A 16,672-nucleotide genomic window follows, 5' to 3' on the forward strand; every position below is an offset into this window, starting at 1 on the left:
ATGCTGCGTGGTCCTATCGCGTTATGTAAGCGGGCTCTAACTTTCGCCTGGCGGCTCGCCAATTGATGTTAGATATCGTTCCTTCGCCCGAAGGAAGCGATAACAAAGGATTAAGAGAGAAATTGGAAGATGGTTCTCCTTCTCGTGATAGCTTCATGGATAGATAGACAGACATATAGATAGACAAACATATAGATAGACAGAGAGACAGAAATATAGATAGATAGAGAGACAGACATATAGATAGATATATAGATAGATAGATAGATAGATAGATAGATAGACATATAGAAAGATACAGAGACAGACATATAGATTGATAGAGATCGAGACAGAGATAGATAGAGAGACAGACATATAGATGAATAGAGAGACAGACATATAGATAGATAGATAGATAGATAGATAGACAGATAGATAGATAGATAGAGAGACAGACAGACAGATAGATAGATAGATATATAGATAGATAGATAGATAGAGACAGGCAGATGGATGGATAGATAGATAGACATATCTAAACAGATAGATACATATATATTAGACAGAGAGAGAGAGAGAGAGATAAACAGACAGATAGATATACAATGTAGGTAGATAGACAGACAGACATATGGATAGATAGAGAGAGAGGGACGTATTCAAACAGAAAGATATATATTAGACAGAGAGATAGATATGTCATGTAGGTAGATAGACAGACAGATAAATAGATATGATATAAAAAAGTAATTATAATCTGTTTTATTTTGCAATATTTTAGCTATTATTTGTTAGAATTCTTATAATTGATCGTGGGCAAGATAGCTAAAAAAAAAAATAAAATAAAAAAAATCATGTTCACCCGCGGACTCGAACCCCTGCCTGCATGATGGAATGAGAAGTAAGTCTGACGCCTAACCGATTGAGCTAGAATATTTCCCATAGACTTAACACGTAAGCAAAACACCAGAATCTCAAATCCAATCTTGCAAGTGAATTACGGGCATGATCCCGACATCTGATCGGAAAATGAAGGAAACGCAACCGAAAGCTTAGAATCTCAGCTACAACATACTAAAAGCTCAGGGATAACTAGCAACAAAAATTGGAGATATGGCTTACGAAATAGAAGAATGTAGAATCTAGTTTTGAGAAAAAGTCATGTCCCATAGAGATTACACGCAAAATGAGTAAAAATGACATGCCATTATTATTTGCAATTTTTGAGGATGATTTGTCTATCAAAATGAAAAATAAAGGCAATAACTCAGAAAGAGTAAGAACTAAGCTACAACATATCAAAAATTGGGTGAAAATTGACCAATATTCACGGAGTTAGAGCAAGATTTGCATAATTATAATGACGTCATAATAGGCAAAATGGATTTTTTGAATTCCGACGCCATTTTGATGACGTCATAATATAATTGAGGGTCAAATGAGACATGAAATTATATCTCTAGTTCATACTCTATCAAAATATGAAAAAAAAATTGGGGGTCCCCATGCGTTCTGAAGAGCTACAGCGGATTTTCTATAGGCATGTTTTTGCCCATATATGGCCTATAGTGAGAGCTCGCGCGCACACGTGCTGCAAACTTTAACGGGTGTTAATTTCCTTATTAATGGTCGTAGAAGGTTGATCAAGGTATCAAATTGCTCAAAATTATATGATCAATGCAATGAAATAAAAAAAACGGTGTTTCTGAGTTGCATTCAAGGCGTTACGCGCGGAAACGCGCGCGCATACGTTTGCGCGCGCTATTTTTTGAAATGCTTAAAATGACCTAAAACATACTCTGTTTTGGTCAAAAAGTGATTTTTAGCATTTTAAAATTTTGACGCGCGCGTACGCGCGCGTCGTGACCTTCAGGTGACCTTTGATGATATGACCTGATGACCCTTGATCTGAAGTTTATGTCATGTGAATTTGATTTATTTTTGATAATTGATAATGGAGATATGATTGATAATGTGATTTTACAAAATGGCGTCTAGATGACGTCATGATGACGTCATGACATTAGGATTCTTGCAGAATTGGGGTCTTAATGATGTTGATATGTGGTGATATTTTGATGATTATTGAATATGAACTTTCTGAGATTTGCTGTCCACAAGAAATGGAGGAAATAAAAATAAGAAATAAAAACTAGATTTTAATTCGTCATGCGGACGAATTAGGTGGTCTGTCGTATAGATAGATAAACAGGAAAAAAATATTTAAACAGATATTAGATTGAAAAATAGATAGACAAACAGATTTACATAATCAAACAGATACATACAAGAAAGATAATTATATTAGATGGATGGAGTGATGGATGGAGAGATAAATTATAGGTGGTTATATTAATAAAACATAGACATATATAGATAGATATAGAGAGACAGACATATAGATAGAGAGACAGACATATAGATAGATAGAGAGACAGACTTATAGATAGAGAGATAGATTGATAGATATATAGATATATAGATAGATAGAGAGATGATTGGTGGTTATATTAATAAAACATATATAAACATATAGATAGAAAGAGAGACAGACAGATAGATAGATAGACAGATAGATAGACAGACATATATATAGATAGAGAGACAGACATATCATGAAGCTATTACGAGCTATCTCGTAATAGCTTCATGCTGCGTGGTCCTATCGCGTTATGTAAGCGGGCTCTAACTTTCGCCTGGCGGCTCGCCAATTGATGTTAGATATCGTTCCTTCGCCCGAAGGAAGCGATAACAAAGGATTAAGAGAGAAATTGGAAGATGGTTCTCCTTCTCGTGATAGCTTCATGGATAGATAGACAGACATATAGATAGACAAACATATAGATAGACAGAGAGACAGAAATATAGATAGATAGAGAGACAGACATATAGATAGATATATAGATAGATAGATAGATAGATAGATAGATAGATAGATAGATAGATAGACATATAGATAGATACAGAGACAGACATATAGATTGATAGAGATCGAGACAGAGATAGATAGAGAGACAGACATATAGATGAATAGAGAGACAGACATATAGATAGATAGATAGATAGACAGATAGATAGATAGATAGAGAGACAGACAGACAGATAGATAGATAGATATATAGATAGATAGATAGATAGAGACAGGCAGATGGATGGATAGATAGATAGACATATCTAAACAGATAGATACATATATATTAGACAGAGAGAGAGAGAGAGAGATAAACAGACAGATAGATATACAATGTAGGTAGATAGACAGACAGACATATGGATAGATAGAGAGAGAGGGACGTATTCAAACAGAAAGATATATATTAGACAGAGAGATAGATATGTCATGTAGGTAGATAGACAGACAGATAAATAGATATGATATAAAAAAGTAATTATAATCTGTTTTATTTTGCAATATTTTAGCTATTATTTGTTAGAATTCTTATAATTGATCGTGGGCAAGATAGCTAAAAAAAAAAATAAAATAAAAAAAATCATGTTCACCCGCGGACTCGAACCCCTGCCTGCATGATGGAATGAGAAGTAAGTCTGACGCCTAACCGATTGAGCTAGAATATTTCCCATAGACTTAACACGTAAGCAAAACACCAGAATCTCAAATCCAATCTTGCAAGTGAATTACGGGCATGATCCCGACATCTGATCGGAAAATGAAGGAAACGCAACCGAAAGCTTAGAATCTCAGCTACAACATACTAAAAGCTCAGGGATAACTAGCAACAAAAATTGGAGATATGGCTTACGAAATAGAAGAATGTAGAATCTAGTTTTGAGAAAAAGTCATGTCCCATAGAGATTACACGCAAAATGAGTAAAAATGACATGCCATTATTATTTGCAATTTTTGAGGATGATTTGTCTATCAAAATGAAAAATAAAGGCAATAACTCAGAAAGAGTAAGAACTAAGCTACAACATATCAAAAATTGGGTGAAAATTGACCAATATTCACGGAGTTAGAGCAAGATTTGCATAATTATAATGACGTCATAATAGGCAAAATGGATTTTTTGAATTCCGACGCCATTTTGATGACGTCATAATATAATTGAGGGTCAAATGAGACATGAAATTATATCTCTAGTTCATACTCTATCAAAATATGAAAAAAAAATTGGGGGTCCCCATGCGTTCTGAAGAGCTACAGCGGATTTTCTATAGGCATGTTTTTGCCCATATATGGCCTATAGTGAGAGCTCGCGCGCACACGTGCTGCAAACTTTAACGGGTGTTAATTTCCTTATTAATGGTCGTAGAAGGTTGATCAAGGTATCAAATTGCTCAAAATTATATGATCAATGCAATGAAATAAAAAAAACGGTGTTTCTGAGTTGCATTCAAGGCGTTACGCGCGGAAACGCGCGCGCATACGTTTGCGCGCGCTATTTTTTGAAATGCTTAAAATGACCTAAAACATACTCTGTTTTGGTCAAAAAGTGATTTTTAGCATTTTAAAATTTTGACGCGCGCGTACGCGCGCGTCGTGACCTTCAGGTGACCTTTGATGATATGACCTGATGACCCTTGATCTGAAGTTTATGTCATGTGAATTTGATTTATTTTTGATAATTGATAATGGAGATATGATTGATAATGTGATTTTACAAAATGGCGTCTAGATGACGTCATGACATTAGGATTCTTGCAGAATTGAGGTCTTAATGATGTTGATATGTGGTGATATTTTGATGATTATTGAATATGAACTTTCTGAGATTTGCTGTCCACAAGAAATGGAGGAAATAAAAATAAGAAATAAAAACTAGATTTTAATTCGTCATGCGGACGAATTAGGTGGTCTGTCGTATAGATAGATAAACAGGAAAAAAATATTTAAACAGATATTAGATTGAAAAATAGATAGACAAACAGATTTACATAATCAAACAGATACATACAAGAAAGATAATTATATTAGATGGATGGAGTGATGGATGGAGAGATAAATTATAGGTGGTTATATTAATAAAACATAGACATATATAGATAGATATAGAGAGACAGACATATAGATAGAGAGACAGACATATAGATAGATAGAGAGACAGACTTATAGATAGAGAGATAGATTGATAGATATATAGATATATAGATAGATAGAGAGATGATTGGTGGTTATATTAATAAAACATATATAAACATATAGATAGAAAGAGAGACAGACAGATAGATAGATAGACAGATAGATAGACAGACATATATATAGATAGAGAGACAGACATATCATGAAGCTATTACGAGCTATCTCGTAATAGCTTCATGCTGCGTGGTCCTATCGCGTTATGTAAGCGGGCTCTAACTTTCGCCTGGCGGCTCGCCAATTGATGTTAGATATCGTTCCTTCGCCCGAAGGAAGCGATAACAAAGGATTAAGAGAGAAATTGGAAGATGGTTCTCCTTCTCGTGATAGCTTCATGGATAGATAGACAGACATATAGATAGACAAACATATAGATAGACAGAGAGACAGAAATATAGATAGATAGAGAGACAGACATATAGATAGATATATAGATAGATAGATAGATAGATAGATAGATAGATAGATAGATAGACATATAGATAGATACAGAGACAGACATATAGATTGATAGAGATCGAGACAGAGATAGATAGAGAGACAGACATATAGATGAATAGAGAGACAGACATATAGATAGATAGATAGATAGACAGATAGATAGATAGATAGAGAGACAGACAGACAGATAGATAGATAGATATATAGATAGATAGATAGATAGAGACAGGCAGATGGATGGATAGATAGATAGACATATCTAAACAGATAGATACATATATATTAGACAGAGAGAGAGAGAGAGAGATAAACAGACAGATAGATATACAATGTAGGTAGATAGACAGACAGACATATGGATAGATAGAGAGAGAGGGACGTATTCAAACAGAAAGATATATATTAGACAGAGAGATAGATATGTCATGTAGGTAGATAGACAGACAGATAAATAGATATGATATAAAAAAGTAATTATAATCTGTTTTATTTTGCAATATTTTAGCTATTATTTGTTAGAATTCTTATAATTGATCGTGGGCAAGATAGCTAAAAAAAAAAAAAAAAAAAAAAAATCATGTTCACCCGCGGACTCGAACCCCTGCCTGCATGATGGAATGAGAAGTAAGTCTGACGCCTAACCGATTGAGCTAGAATATTTACCATAGACTTAACACGTAAGCAAAACACCAGAATCTCAAATCCAATCTTGCAAGTGAATTACGGGCATGATCCCGACATCTGATCGGAAAATGAAGGAAACGCAACCGAAAGCTTAGAATCTCAGCTACAACATACTAAAAGCTCAGGGATAACTAGCAACAAAAATTGGAGATATGGCTTACGAAATAGAAGAATGTAGAATCTAGTTTTGAGAAAAAGTCATGTCCCATAGAGATTACACGCAAAATGAGTAAAAATGACATGCCATTATTATTTGCAATTTTTGAGGATGATCTAATTATCAAAATGAAAAATAAAGGCAATAACTCAGAAAGAGTAAGAACTAAGCTACAACATATCAAAAATTGGGTGAAAATAGACCGATATTCACGGAGTTAGAGCAAGATTTGCATAATTATAATGACGTCATAATAGGCAAAATGGATTTTTTGACTTCCGACGCCATTTTGATGACGTCATAATATAATTGAGGGTCAAATGAGACATGAAATTATATCTCTAGTTCATACTCTATCAAAATATGAAAAAAAAATTGGGGGTCCCCACGCGTTCTGAAGAGCTACAGCGGATTTTCTATAGGCATGTTTTTGCCCATATATGGCCTATAGTGAGAGCTCGCGCGCACACGTGCTGCAAACTTTAACGGGTGTTAATTTCCTTATTAATGGTCGTAGAAGGTTGATCAAGGTATCAAATTGCTCAAAATTATATGATCAATGCAATGAAATTAAAAAAAACGTGTTTCTGAGTTGCATTCAAGGCGTTACGCGCGGAAACGCGCGCGCATACGTTTGCGCGCGCAATTTTTTGAAATGCTTAAAATGACCTAAAACGTACTCTGTTTTGGTCAAAAAGTGATTTTGAGCATTTTAAAATTTTGACGCGCGCGTACGCGCGCGTCGTGACCTTCAGGTGACCTTTGATGACATGACCTGATGACCCTTGATCTGAAGTTTATGTCATGTGAATTTGATTTATTTTTGATAATTGATAATGGAGATATGATTGATAATGTGATTTTACAAAATGGCGTCTAGATGACGTCATGATGACGTCATGACATTAAGATTCTTGCAGAATTGAGGTCTTATTGATGTTGATATGTGGTGATATTTTGATGATTATTGAATATGAACTTTCTGAGATTTGCTGTCCACAAGAAATGGAGGAAATAAAAATAAGAAATAAAGAAAGAAAATTCGGACAAACATAAAAGGTGATCTGTCGTTGACAGACCACCTAATTACTACACCCTTTATGACACAAATGGAGATGTCAAACACATTTCTTTGAAAGAAGTTATTAGAAAATTTTAAGTACACTAGATACAAACAACTTTAATTGTATATTTATCTCTTACCACATTTTATTCATTCAAGTTTTATTGTTTCATGAAACTCTTCTTTCCGTTTACCTTCTTGCTCATTCAATTTTAATTGTTTTTTAAAGTACCTTGTAGTCACGTTTAGTCTCTCTAGGGACACCAGTGCAGGCACATTCAATTGCCATTTCTTATCAACGACTCCTTAGAAATAATATTCTTGTAGATTCTGCTAACTTGATTTTCTGTAAAACAGTTATACAACATAAATTATGCTTTTTCTTTTCTTCAGAAATGTGGCATTACTAGTATCATAACAATACCACTTTCATTTCTGTAATATGATTTGGATATTAGGATTGTTTACAAAAGTAAAAATTGGACTCTATTTACAGGGTCTGATTGATAGATATTATATCTATTTTATCTACAAAATATACTATCAGACATTACAATATGTACATCCCCAAACAAATATTGAGTTTATGTATGCGTGGGCGTGTGGGTTGAGGGGGGGAGTGATCAGCTTTTTACTTTCAAAGAGGAACCACTAGACTAAGCAGAACATCAAAACATGTCAATCTACTCGATCAACAGGTTGTTTTAGACCATAGAGGTGTCTGGCAAGTGGCTTTTTCACGGATAGCTTTGCTATATCAGCCAATCACACGTAAGGATTTCAGTAGCTTATAACAGATGCCAGTGAAAACCACCATCAAGACCCTCCATGAACCCCCCCCCCCCCCCGCCGCCCCGATGGTGTACTGATAAACCTGTAGATAGTGGCATTCAAACATGAATAGTTCGCTGATGCACATAATCAGCAATTATGCACGACAATTCTAAGTGGGGGAAGCTATTAAAGATGGACGGCCATTGCCGGGCGCAGGTATGACCTTTTCAAGGTATTCTGGCGGGATTGCAAGTCGTGACAGAGCAAATAATTGCATAAGAATAATGCATAGTAAATGCAGTTATCTTCTCAAAAGGAAGTTTGCAAATGAATTGAGACAAAAATTGAAGAAAAAAAACATTTATGCAAAAAAGAAAGTTCTTAAATGTCCAACTTTGTAGATACCACTTACAATGGACAATATTGGGGAAAAACAATTTAACATTTCTCAATCTCACAAAATATTTCTCCTTGAAAAATGTGTATAAAGGTACTAATGCTTAAATTCCAACATCTTGTGTATCTAAATACCATTTAGTTTCAACAAATTATCTTTCTAATCATGTTTGTCTAAGAAATTAAAAAGAGCACAAAATATTAAGAAAAGTAAACTAGTACTATAGAGCAGAGGGCCATTTCATAATCATGGAATTATAATATAAACTTTGCCATTATATCAACAACCATGGGGATGCATATAGCCAATCAAAATCAAGGTTTCATATAAGTTAAAATTATGATAAAGTTACTTTGTAAAATTACCCCTAAATATAATTCATAATAACTTTATTAATTTTTTTTTTCAAGCAGATTAATAACAGACATATCTTTGATGCACTTCCCTAGGATTTTCATGTTGTTGGATGTTACTGGTCCTATTCGCCTTCGGGGGAGGGGCTGCAATAATTTTCATGACATGGCCCGCCCAGGCACTCCAATGTAAATATTCAGGCCAATATTGCTTCCTGGCACATAAATCACACCTACATGTTATTCTCATGCTTGGAATTCTAAATAGAAAAGTAATTAATTGCAAATTTAAGAGCAAAAATACATCCATGATGGAGAGCTATTTGGTAGACATACCTATAAATCAAGCAAAGTTCATCATGATTATTATGGCCATGACATGTGTGACGGACCAGTTTCACAAAGTGAATATTGATGTTCAAATTCCATATCATCCCACACAATACAAACATGATTTGATAATCTAATCTATTTTTATCAAAGCATTAAGGAAAATGAGAAGTTAATTCAAACTTTATATCCTATGAAGTACTTGAAAAAGAGACAGTGCAGTACCTAAACAGACTTTCAAATATCTGGTTTTGAGATTCACATACAGACAAAAATGTCAGTTGGCAAAGATATTTCCTATGTTATCAATATGTGACTATACATTTCTGTATTAAATATACGATGTGAGAATGATTTTAAAGTAAATCCTGTGTGTAAAAATTAAACAAAGTTGTTTTGTGGGGGAAAATTGTATTTATGTATTGACCTACTTTTCTGTTTTCTGACACATTATCGATAACAGATTTTATACATTTATGACAAATTTATTTTCAATCTCAAAGCTGACCACATGAATGATTTTCATTCCCAAAAAACACATATTTCAGACTCGTTATTGATAACAGGTTTCACAAAAACACGGGCAAGGTTTCGTATCACTCTCTGTTAATCTGCCTGTGAAGCAATCACCTACGTCATGAACATCGCTAACATAAACATAACGAGACAAAACAAAAGAGAGGGCAATTTGCTCCTCGTTTAGTGTCTAAATAAGCATCTTTCTGGACACGTTATAGACAGCCAAGAACCTCCATCTTGTCTTCCGTCAGCGTTACTTTAATGGACAAGATCATAGGAGTTCCTGGCAGTGAGGTATATTGAATTTGAAAGAGACTAATTCTATTTTGGAATTAGATTGGGTGTTTGACTTGGTTGGGCATCGGTAAAGCTAATTTGCAGCTCTCTTGGTTTCCCTGGACACACAAGGGTCGGCTAAAGGCTCTACGAGCGCGTCTTTCGCAAAAGGTTAAGTCGTGTATCATCTTCCACTTGCCGAGCTCTCTTATCTATTTCTCTTCCCTTGATACACGAATGCTCAGCCTGGGTTGTGACGTATCGCGTTGCCAGGATGCTTCAAATAAACCATCTCCCTGTTTGCGGAGAAGTTTGTTCATGCATGCATGTGTTTCGGTGTATTTTTTAGGAGTGACGGAGAGTTCATCATGGATATGAAAATGGATGAATGGAGTGAAAGAAACACTCTGTGCTATGCTGCAGTTTGAAATTTAAATGATTTTTGATCAAAATTTCAATTCTTATATGATAATGCCTGCCAGATAACAATATTTTCTTTTTCTTTTGTAACAGTTGTTCATAATAATTGAGAATTGCTTTATAAATATTCACAATATATGTGAATGGTCCATGATTTCATTTGACATTTTTTAGTAATCCCTAGCGTTTGTTTCACATGGTCAAGCACCAAGAATTCACGACAGAGGAGAAAAGAGTATCACAAATACTACTGATGTCGCCAATCTGGCACACTTAAAGAATTCATTAGACAAATAAATGAATACTTGGTTGATGTATAGTCCGTGCCTATTAGCTTCTCTCTTGCTGCACACAGGGAGGGGGGAAGATGATAAAGTAGGTTTGGGTCAGATAAATTGTATTGTGGATGGGGGGTTTTAATTGATGCATTCAGTTATGCATATATGTAATATTTTTTCTTTCTTTTTTCAATATCAAATTTCCTTTGTATTGCAATGTAAACTATTTTAATGTTTTTTATGGATCCCATGGAAGAACAGAGTATGTGTGTTAATGACTCTGAAATGGGCAATCATTTCGATTATTTTATCTATTCAACATATTTGCAATTCATTTTGTTTTTTCAATTGATGCCACCTATGTTATTTATTTATGTTATATATATTTATGTATTGTGTTTTTAATAATCAGAAAATAAATAAACAAACAAACCTTGGTACAAACTATGAACCTCAAGATATTTTCATCTCTAGGATTTCTTTCTGACATATTTTGATGTGATGGTGTAATAGCTCAGTTGGTAGGGTAATGGTCGTCTATATGACTCATGTTCAAAACCAAGGCGGTGTGCTATTGCTCTTTGGAAAAGAATATTAACACATCCCTACAAGTGACAACTGCAAAACTATCTTTCATCTGGAAAATGCAAATATTCTTGCTAACGCTATCTAGTTTGTCAACAACTTAAACTATCGATTTTCATATTTTTGGCCTAATGTCAAAACAGGACCAGTGCCATCCAGACATTTAAGTGATATTCCTCTTCTAGCATAAGGTTCAAGAATATTTTCTTGAATATATGTACAAAAATTAATGTTCTTTGACCTACCTGATCTGTACTTTCTTGAGACTCCACGTTATTGACATCAGCATTTGCTGTCAACTGCTCCGTGCTCTTCTCAAACTGCTGATCCACTCCATTAGCGATAGGTCCAACATTACTATCAGTGTTCGTTCCACCATTGGTGGCACCATTCACTATGATTGTCGTTTCGCACAAGCCGTTTCCATTGCCCTTCATATGGTCCGTTGGCTTGTTCATCTGGAGATGCGTTGCATCGGTACCGAGTTGGTCAACATCCGTAATGTTCTGATGATGTCCGTTGAGAGGTGGTAGGGGCGTCAGCGTTATCCCGTTCCCGGTCTTGACGCTAAGGGGGCTATCGCACGCTTGCGACACTGTCGTAATCTGCGTGGGTTCGTCCATGATTATGTCCCCGTTGGTGTATCCGTTGTGATACGATATTGTTAGTTTTTGATTTGACCTCGCACTCTCTGGTCTGCTTGCGGGTTGTTCGTTAGGCTGTTGAGACTTGCCGTTGCCTGTGGCTTGGGGAAGGCCAGTCTTCTGCTGTGTCTTTGCCATCACTTGGAGCTGCATAGCCTTGTCTTCAACGACGTCCGCTGATAATAAAAGATTTAATCAAACAACATGAACATTTTGGTCAGATCTACATAACCCCACCCCTCGAGAGACAATTGCATCTTTTTGTTATAATGGGCAATGGCTTTCAAAAATATCTTCCATAAATATAAGGAATCACATTTGAAAAACCAAGCTGAGTAGAATAGATTATTCAATATTATCTCTTAAATCAATTCTTTTACAAAAACTATACAGACCATGCATCTAAAAAGCTTGATTTGATTTCTTCCCAAAAAAACTTGTTAAATGAATAATAAAGTAAAATAATGAAAATAATAACAATAAAGTGTAATAGGGTAGGGGTATGTCACTTAAATATTCCAAAATTTTCCTTTATATTTTTTTTTACTCTTTTATTCCCTATAGCCTCATCTTACAAAGACTTGTAATTGATCTGATCAACCACAACTATGGACGGCCAGCAACGTCAACATCTTAAATGCAAATTTGTTCAAAGTATTTTCTGCATATAATGTATATTCACACATTAATCGCTCTCTTGAACATTCAGTGTGACTCTCTTTGTTTACTTAATGTGCAAATTTCCGGTAGAAAAAATTATGGTATGGATGGATTTCCATACAGTTGAGATTGATTGGATCAAATGTAACTCTTTGTAAGACAGGGCCCATATCTTTTCCTTGTCAGGAACCACTCCCCACCCCTGCTCTTAAAAAAAATATCTACAAATTCAAAGATTTCGATACTCACAGTCACTTAAAGGGTCCAGTGTGTGTAACATGAGCTGTAGGGCACCATGGCGGAACATGCTCGCATTGTTGCGGAAATGGGGTAGACTTACTCTCCGGTCATTCTGTAGAGGGGGATAACAAGAATGAATAAATATTCATGAAAGACAAATAAAAGATGATGATGATGAGGAAGTAAAGGAGGAAAAAATGAACAAGGAAATTTCATATGTACAAAAAACGTAGGAAAACTTGTGACACCTTGGGGAAAGACATGCAGTGGCAAATTAACGCTTTATACTATATACTATGAGCAATAAAGACAGTTCAAGGGAAAATAAAAAGTGATGAATGAAAAAAATGCTCAAAGGGCTCTGGGCCCTGTCTTACAAAGAGTTGTGATTGATCCAATCAATCACAACTATGGAAAGCCAGCAAAGTCAACATCTAAAATGCATGTTTGTTTTGGATAAAATTTAGATATGAATGTATATCCATAAATTCATTGATTTTTTGACAATTTGGTGTGTTCTTCTTTGTTTACAAAGGACATTTTGCAAATTTCCTGTAGAAAAAAATTGTGACACTGATGGATTTCCATAGAATTACGATTGATTGGATCAATCATAACTCTTTGTAAGACGGGCAGATCTTTGAAGCCTGGCAGTCTCCATGAACTACCCATGGAGGTACAGAACCTTCCTCAGGTCTATGCATTATTCAGTTTTCAATCTTCAAAACTATTTTCAGCTTATCATCTCAAATACAAGTTCACTAATTGGTCAAAATGAATGATGACCAAAAAAATTAGTTTGAATATTGTCAATTTGCATGTTCAAAAAGTTGCGTTGCTCAGAAATGACACAATATAATGCATTGTACATTCTATCCATGCTTTGATCAGGGGCCCTGGGCCCTATTTCATAAAAATAGTTGCTTAGTGATAGCTTGCTGGAATATCACCTTTCATTGGAAGAACCAATCAGGAAGCAGAATTTTCACAGCTAGACTTGTTATCATGACAACTTTTTATGAAATGCGGCCCTGATATCAACCTTCCGGAACATGAAGTTTAACTCAAAAAATTGCATTCTGCGAATGGTTCATGCATAATTCTGATTTGATAGCGATAAAAATGCAAATGAGCATGCAAGTACTGTATAATAGGCCTCTGTAAGCCTTGCAATCCACTGCAGCTTTACTGTTATTAGGGAATTTTAGCATCCCTTTCACAGATGCTTTCTACAACACATCAATTCCTTTGAAACTGGAAGTCAGGTGAAAACTGACAGATCAGAGGTCATGGTCAAAAGTTGGTGGACCAGGACAGTATGCATTGTCTCAAGATTCGGACCGGACGTCATAATTGCAATTTTTCATCTGGTCCGAATCTTAAGACAATGAGCTGTCCTGGTCCACCAACTTTCGACAATGACCTCTAATCTGTCCAATGTGATTTGACTTCCTTTTTAAGGGAATTGGTGCGTTGTAGAAAGCGTCTGCAAAGTGGATGCTAAAAAATAAACTTCTGGGATTTGATATTTAGTTGACTGGTGAAGCTACAATGTAGTCTTTGATACATAATTCTCTTTTTAAAGAGGTTTGCACTGTAATTCATGTTCACTTTACTCAATTATGAATAAAACTGAAGAAAAAATGCCTTCTCGTATCAATGAGGAAGAATCCACTTTGTAAACTCTTCATAATGACTCGATGAAAGTGATTACAAAATGAATCACTCCTTTTTTCCACAAATAATTACATACACTTCCAAAGCCAGAGAGGATAAGATCAATATTACTACAAGGCAGATTGATGCAATTACAGTAAGCATCAGAGAATGAAACTTTATTCTGATGCTCTAGCAGAGGTTGTAGAATGTCGATGATATCACTCTCCATGGGTACCCTAAAAAAGAACTTTCAGCTTTACAAATTTCAGAGTCGAATTAAGATTTCTAGCTGAGATTGGTGTTCTAATCAGGAAGCTCCTTGACAAGAAATACAATCATTTTTTTTTATCTCTATCCAATCAACAACCCCCGTAATTAAGATCAAAATTTGATTGGCATGATGAAATTATAGATGACCTTTGAAGTGTAGAGTACACGTGGCCTGGATTCAACTTACACCAAACAAACCGCCAAAGTCAATAGAGGTTTAGTATGAGATATTATTTAACCTTTTCAATGACTCGGGTACATGCAATACACACAGCTCCTCCGCTCCCTGGGGAATATTCTTGCCATGTATAATTTTACAGGCATTTGGACTGTTAAGTTCTGAGTTTTCAGACACGTTTTGACGTCATTAATGCAACAAAATGTGTTTTGTAGCACACAGATAATGTGCAGACCGATATTTCACACCCCCACTATTCCACAGAAAACTAATGACATATATCGAAACATTTGAAAAGTTTCACACAAAAAAACTCTGCATTAGGTATACCCACTTTCCATTTGACCTGAAATACAGAAATTGAGAATCAACAAGCTTTTGAAACTAACACCAATTAAGATTTTTTTTTCCCCTGAGATCAATATACCGATCAGGTCAGGATACTTGTAGGTAAGAAAGTCCATCAATTTTTAATCTTGAGTCAAAATGACTCCTGCAATTATCATGTTTTGATTGTCACGATGACGATGATCAGTGACAGTTACAAGTATATAACAAACAAAATGGCTGCAGTGCTTTGTGTGATTACTCTTTATCCATCATACATAATAGATGGCAATAGAATAAAAAAGTCTATATTTTAAATACGTATTTTTCACAGAAAAGAGAGATTATCTTGACTTTCACCTAATGAAATGCAGAAGTCAAAATATCCACTTTTTATTAATTTGTATACATGTACAAATACCATGTTTCAGCAAGTATCACCACTATTTTCAAATTAAAAGAAATACTAAGATGATTAAAAGCTTGTACATACATGTATGTGAAATATATAGCTGAGAAGTTAATGTACATTTACAATGGTGTTCCTACAAACTTACAAAATCTTTACCAGTAATAAGTTATAATAGTCATAATAATAATTGGCTTTTATATGGCGCAATATCAATCTACAAATGCTCAAAGCACTTTAAAATTATTATTACCCGGTCATTGGATTCATAGTTTTTTTCATAGCCTGTTAAACCTTCATTACACAGAGAGCAAGACCTCTGAAAGACTGCTGTAAGACCATGAAATTTGCTTGATCTTTCAAAGGTCTTTCAATCAACTTTCAAAGATCTCTGAGGTCTTTCACGATTCCTGATGGATCTTTCAGTGGTCTTTGTGGTCCTTGTGAGTCCCAAAACTTTTTGAAATGGTTCAAACAGTCTTTCAGCAGTCTTACAGGAAAATGGTCTATTGGTGGTCTTTCACCAGTCTTTCAGCGGTCTTTCTATGAACTTTCAAAGTTCTTATAAGTCTTTCCATGATCTTTCGACAGTCTCTCAATATTTTTGCAGAGATCACTGTTAGACTCGTGAGAGATCATTGAAAGGTCACTGAAAGACCAGGGAGAGTCCATGGAAAGAATTCTGAAAGATCACTTGTTGCATAAAAGATCTCTGAAAGACAATTGAGAGATATCTATAGGACTTGGAAGTATCAATCAGTCTTTCCCAGTTCTTTGAGGAGTCTTTCTGAGCCATTCCACAGAGATGACAAATTGAGTGATCTTGGAGACTGCTGTATATTAGTCCTTGCTAATTTTTGGTCTTTCAAAGGTCTTTCAAATGTCTCCCCTCTGTCGAATGGGGTCCCAAGGCACACAATTGCTAAAC

At 35.1% G+C, this 16,672-nt stretch overlaps 1 protein-coding gene across 2 annotated transcripts in view; it reads right to left on the reverse strand.

The window, feature by feature from the left end:
• Positions 1 to 10,580: 10,580 nt before the first annotated feature.
• LOC129261833 (sodium/potassium/calcium exchanger 1-like) overlaps positions 10,581 to 16,672 on the reverse strand; it is a 57,075-nt gene continuing 50,983 nt past the window's right edge. For both annotated transcript variants that reach the window (XM_064099767.1, XM_064099768.1), the window contains exons 3-4: positions 12,911 to 13,013; positions 10,581 to 12,177 (exon numbers count right to left, since the gene is read on the reverse strand). In XM_064099767.1, the coding sequence (XP_063955837.1) occupies positions 11,492 to 12,177; positions 12,911 to 13,013 (789 nt within the window). In that variant the 3' untranslated portion in view covers positions 10,581 to 11,491. The remainder of the gene's footprint in view (positions 12,178 to 12,910; positions 13,014 to 16,672) is intronic.

Source organism: Lytechinus pictus, chromosome 5, assembly GCF_037042905.1.
Source record: "Lytechinus pictus isolate F3 Inbred chromosome 5, Lp3.0, whole genome shotgun sequence".
Classification (NCBI taxonomy): domain Eukaryota; kingdom Metazoa; phylum Echinodermata; class Echinoidea; order Temnopleuroida; family Toxopneustidae; genus Lytechinus; species Lytechinus pictus.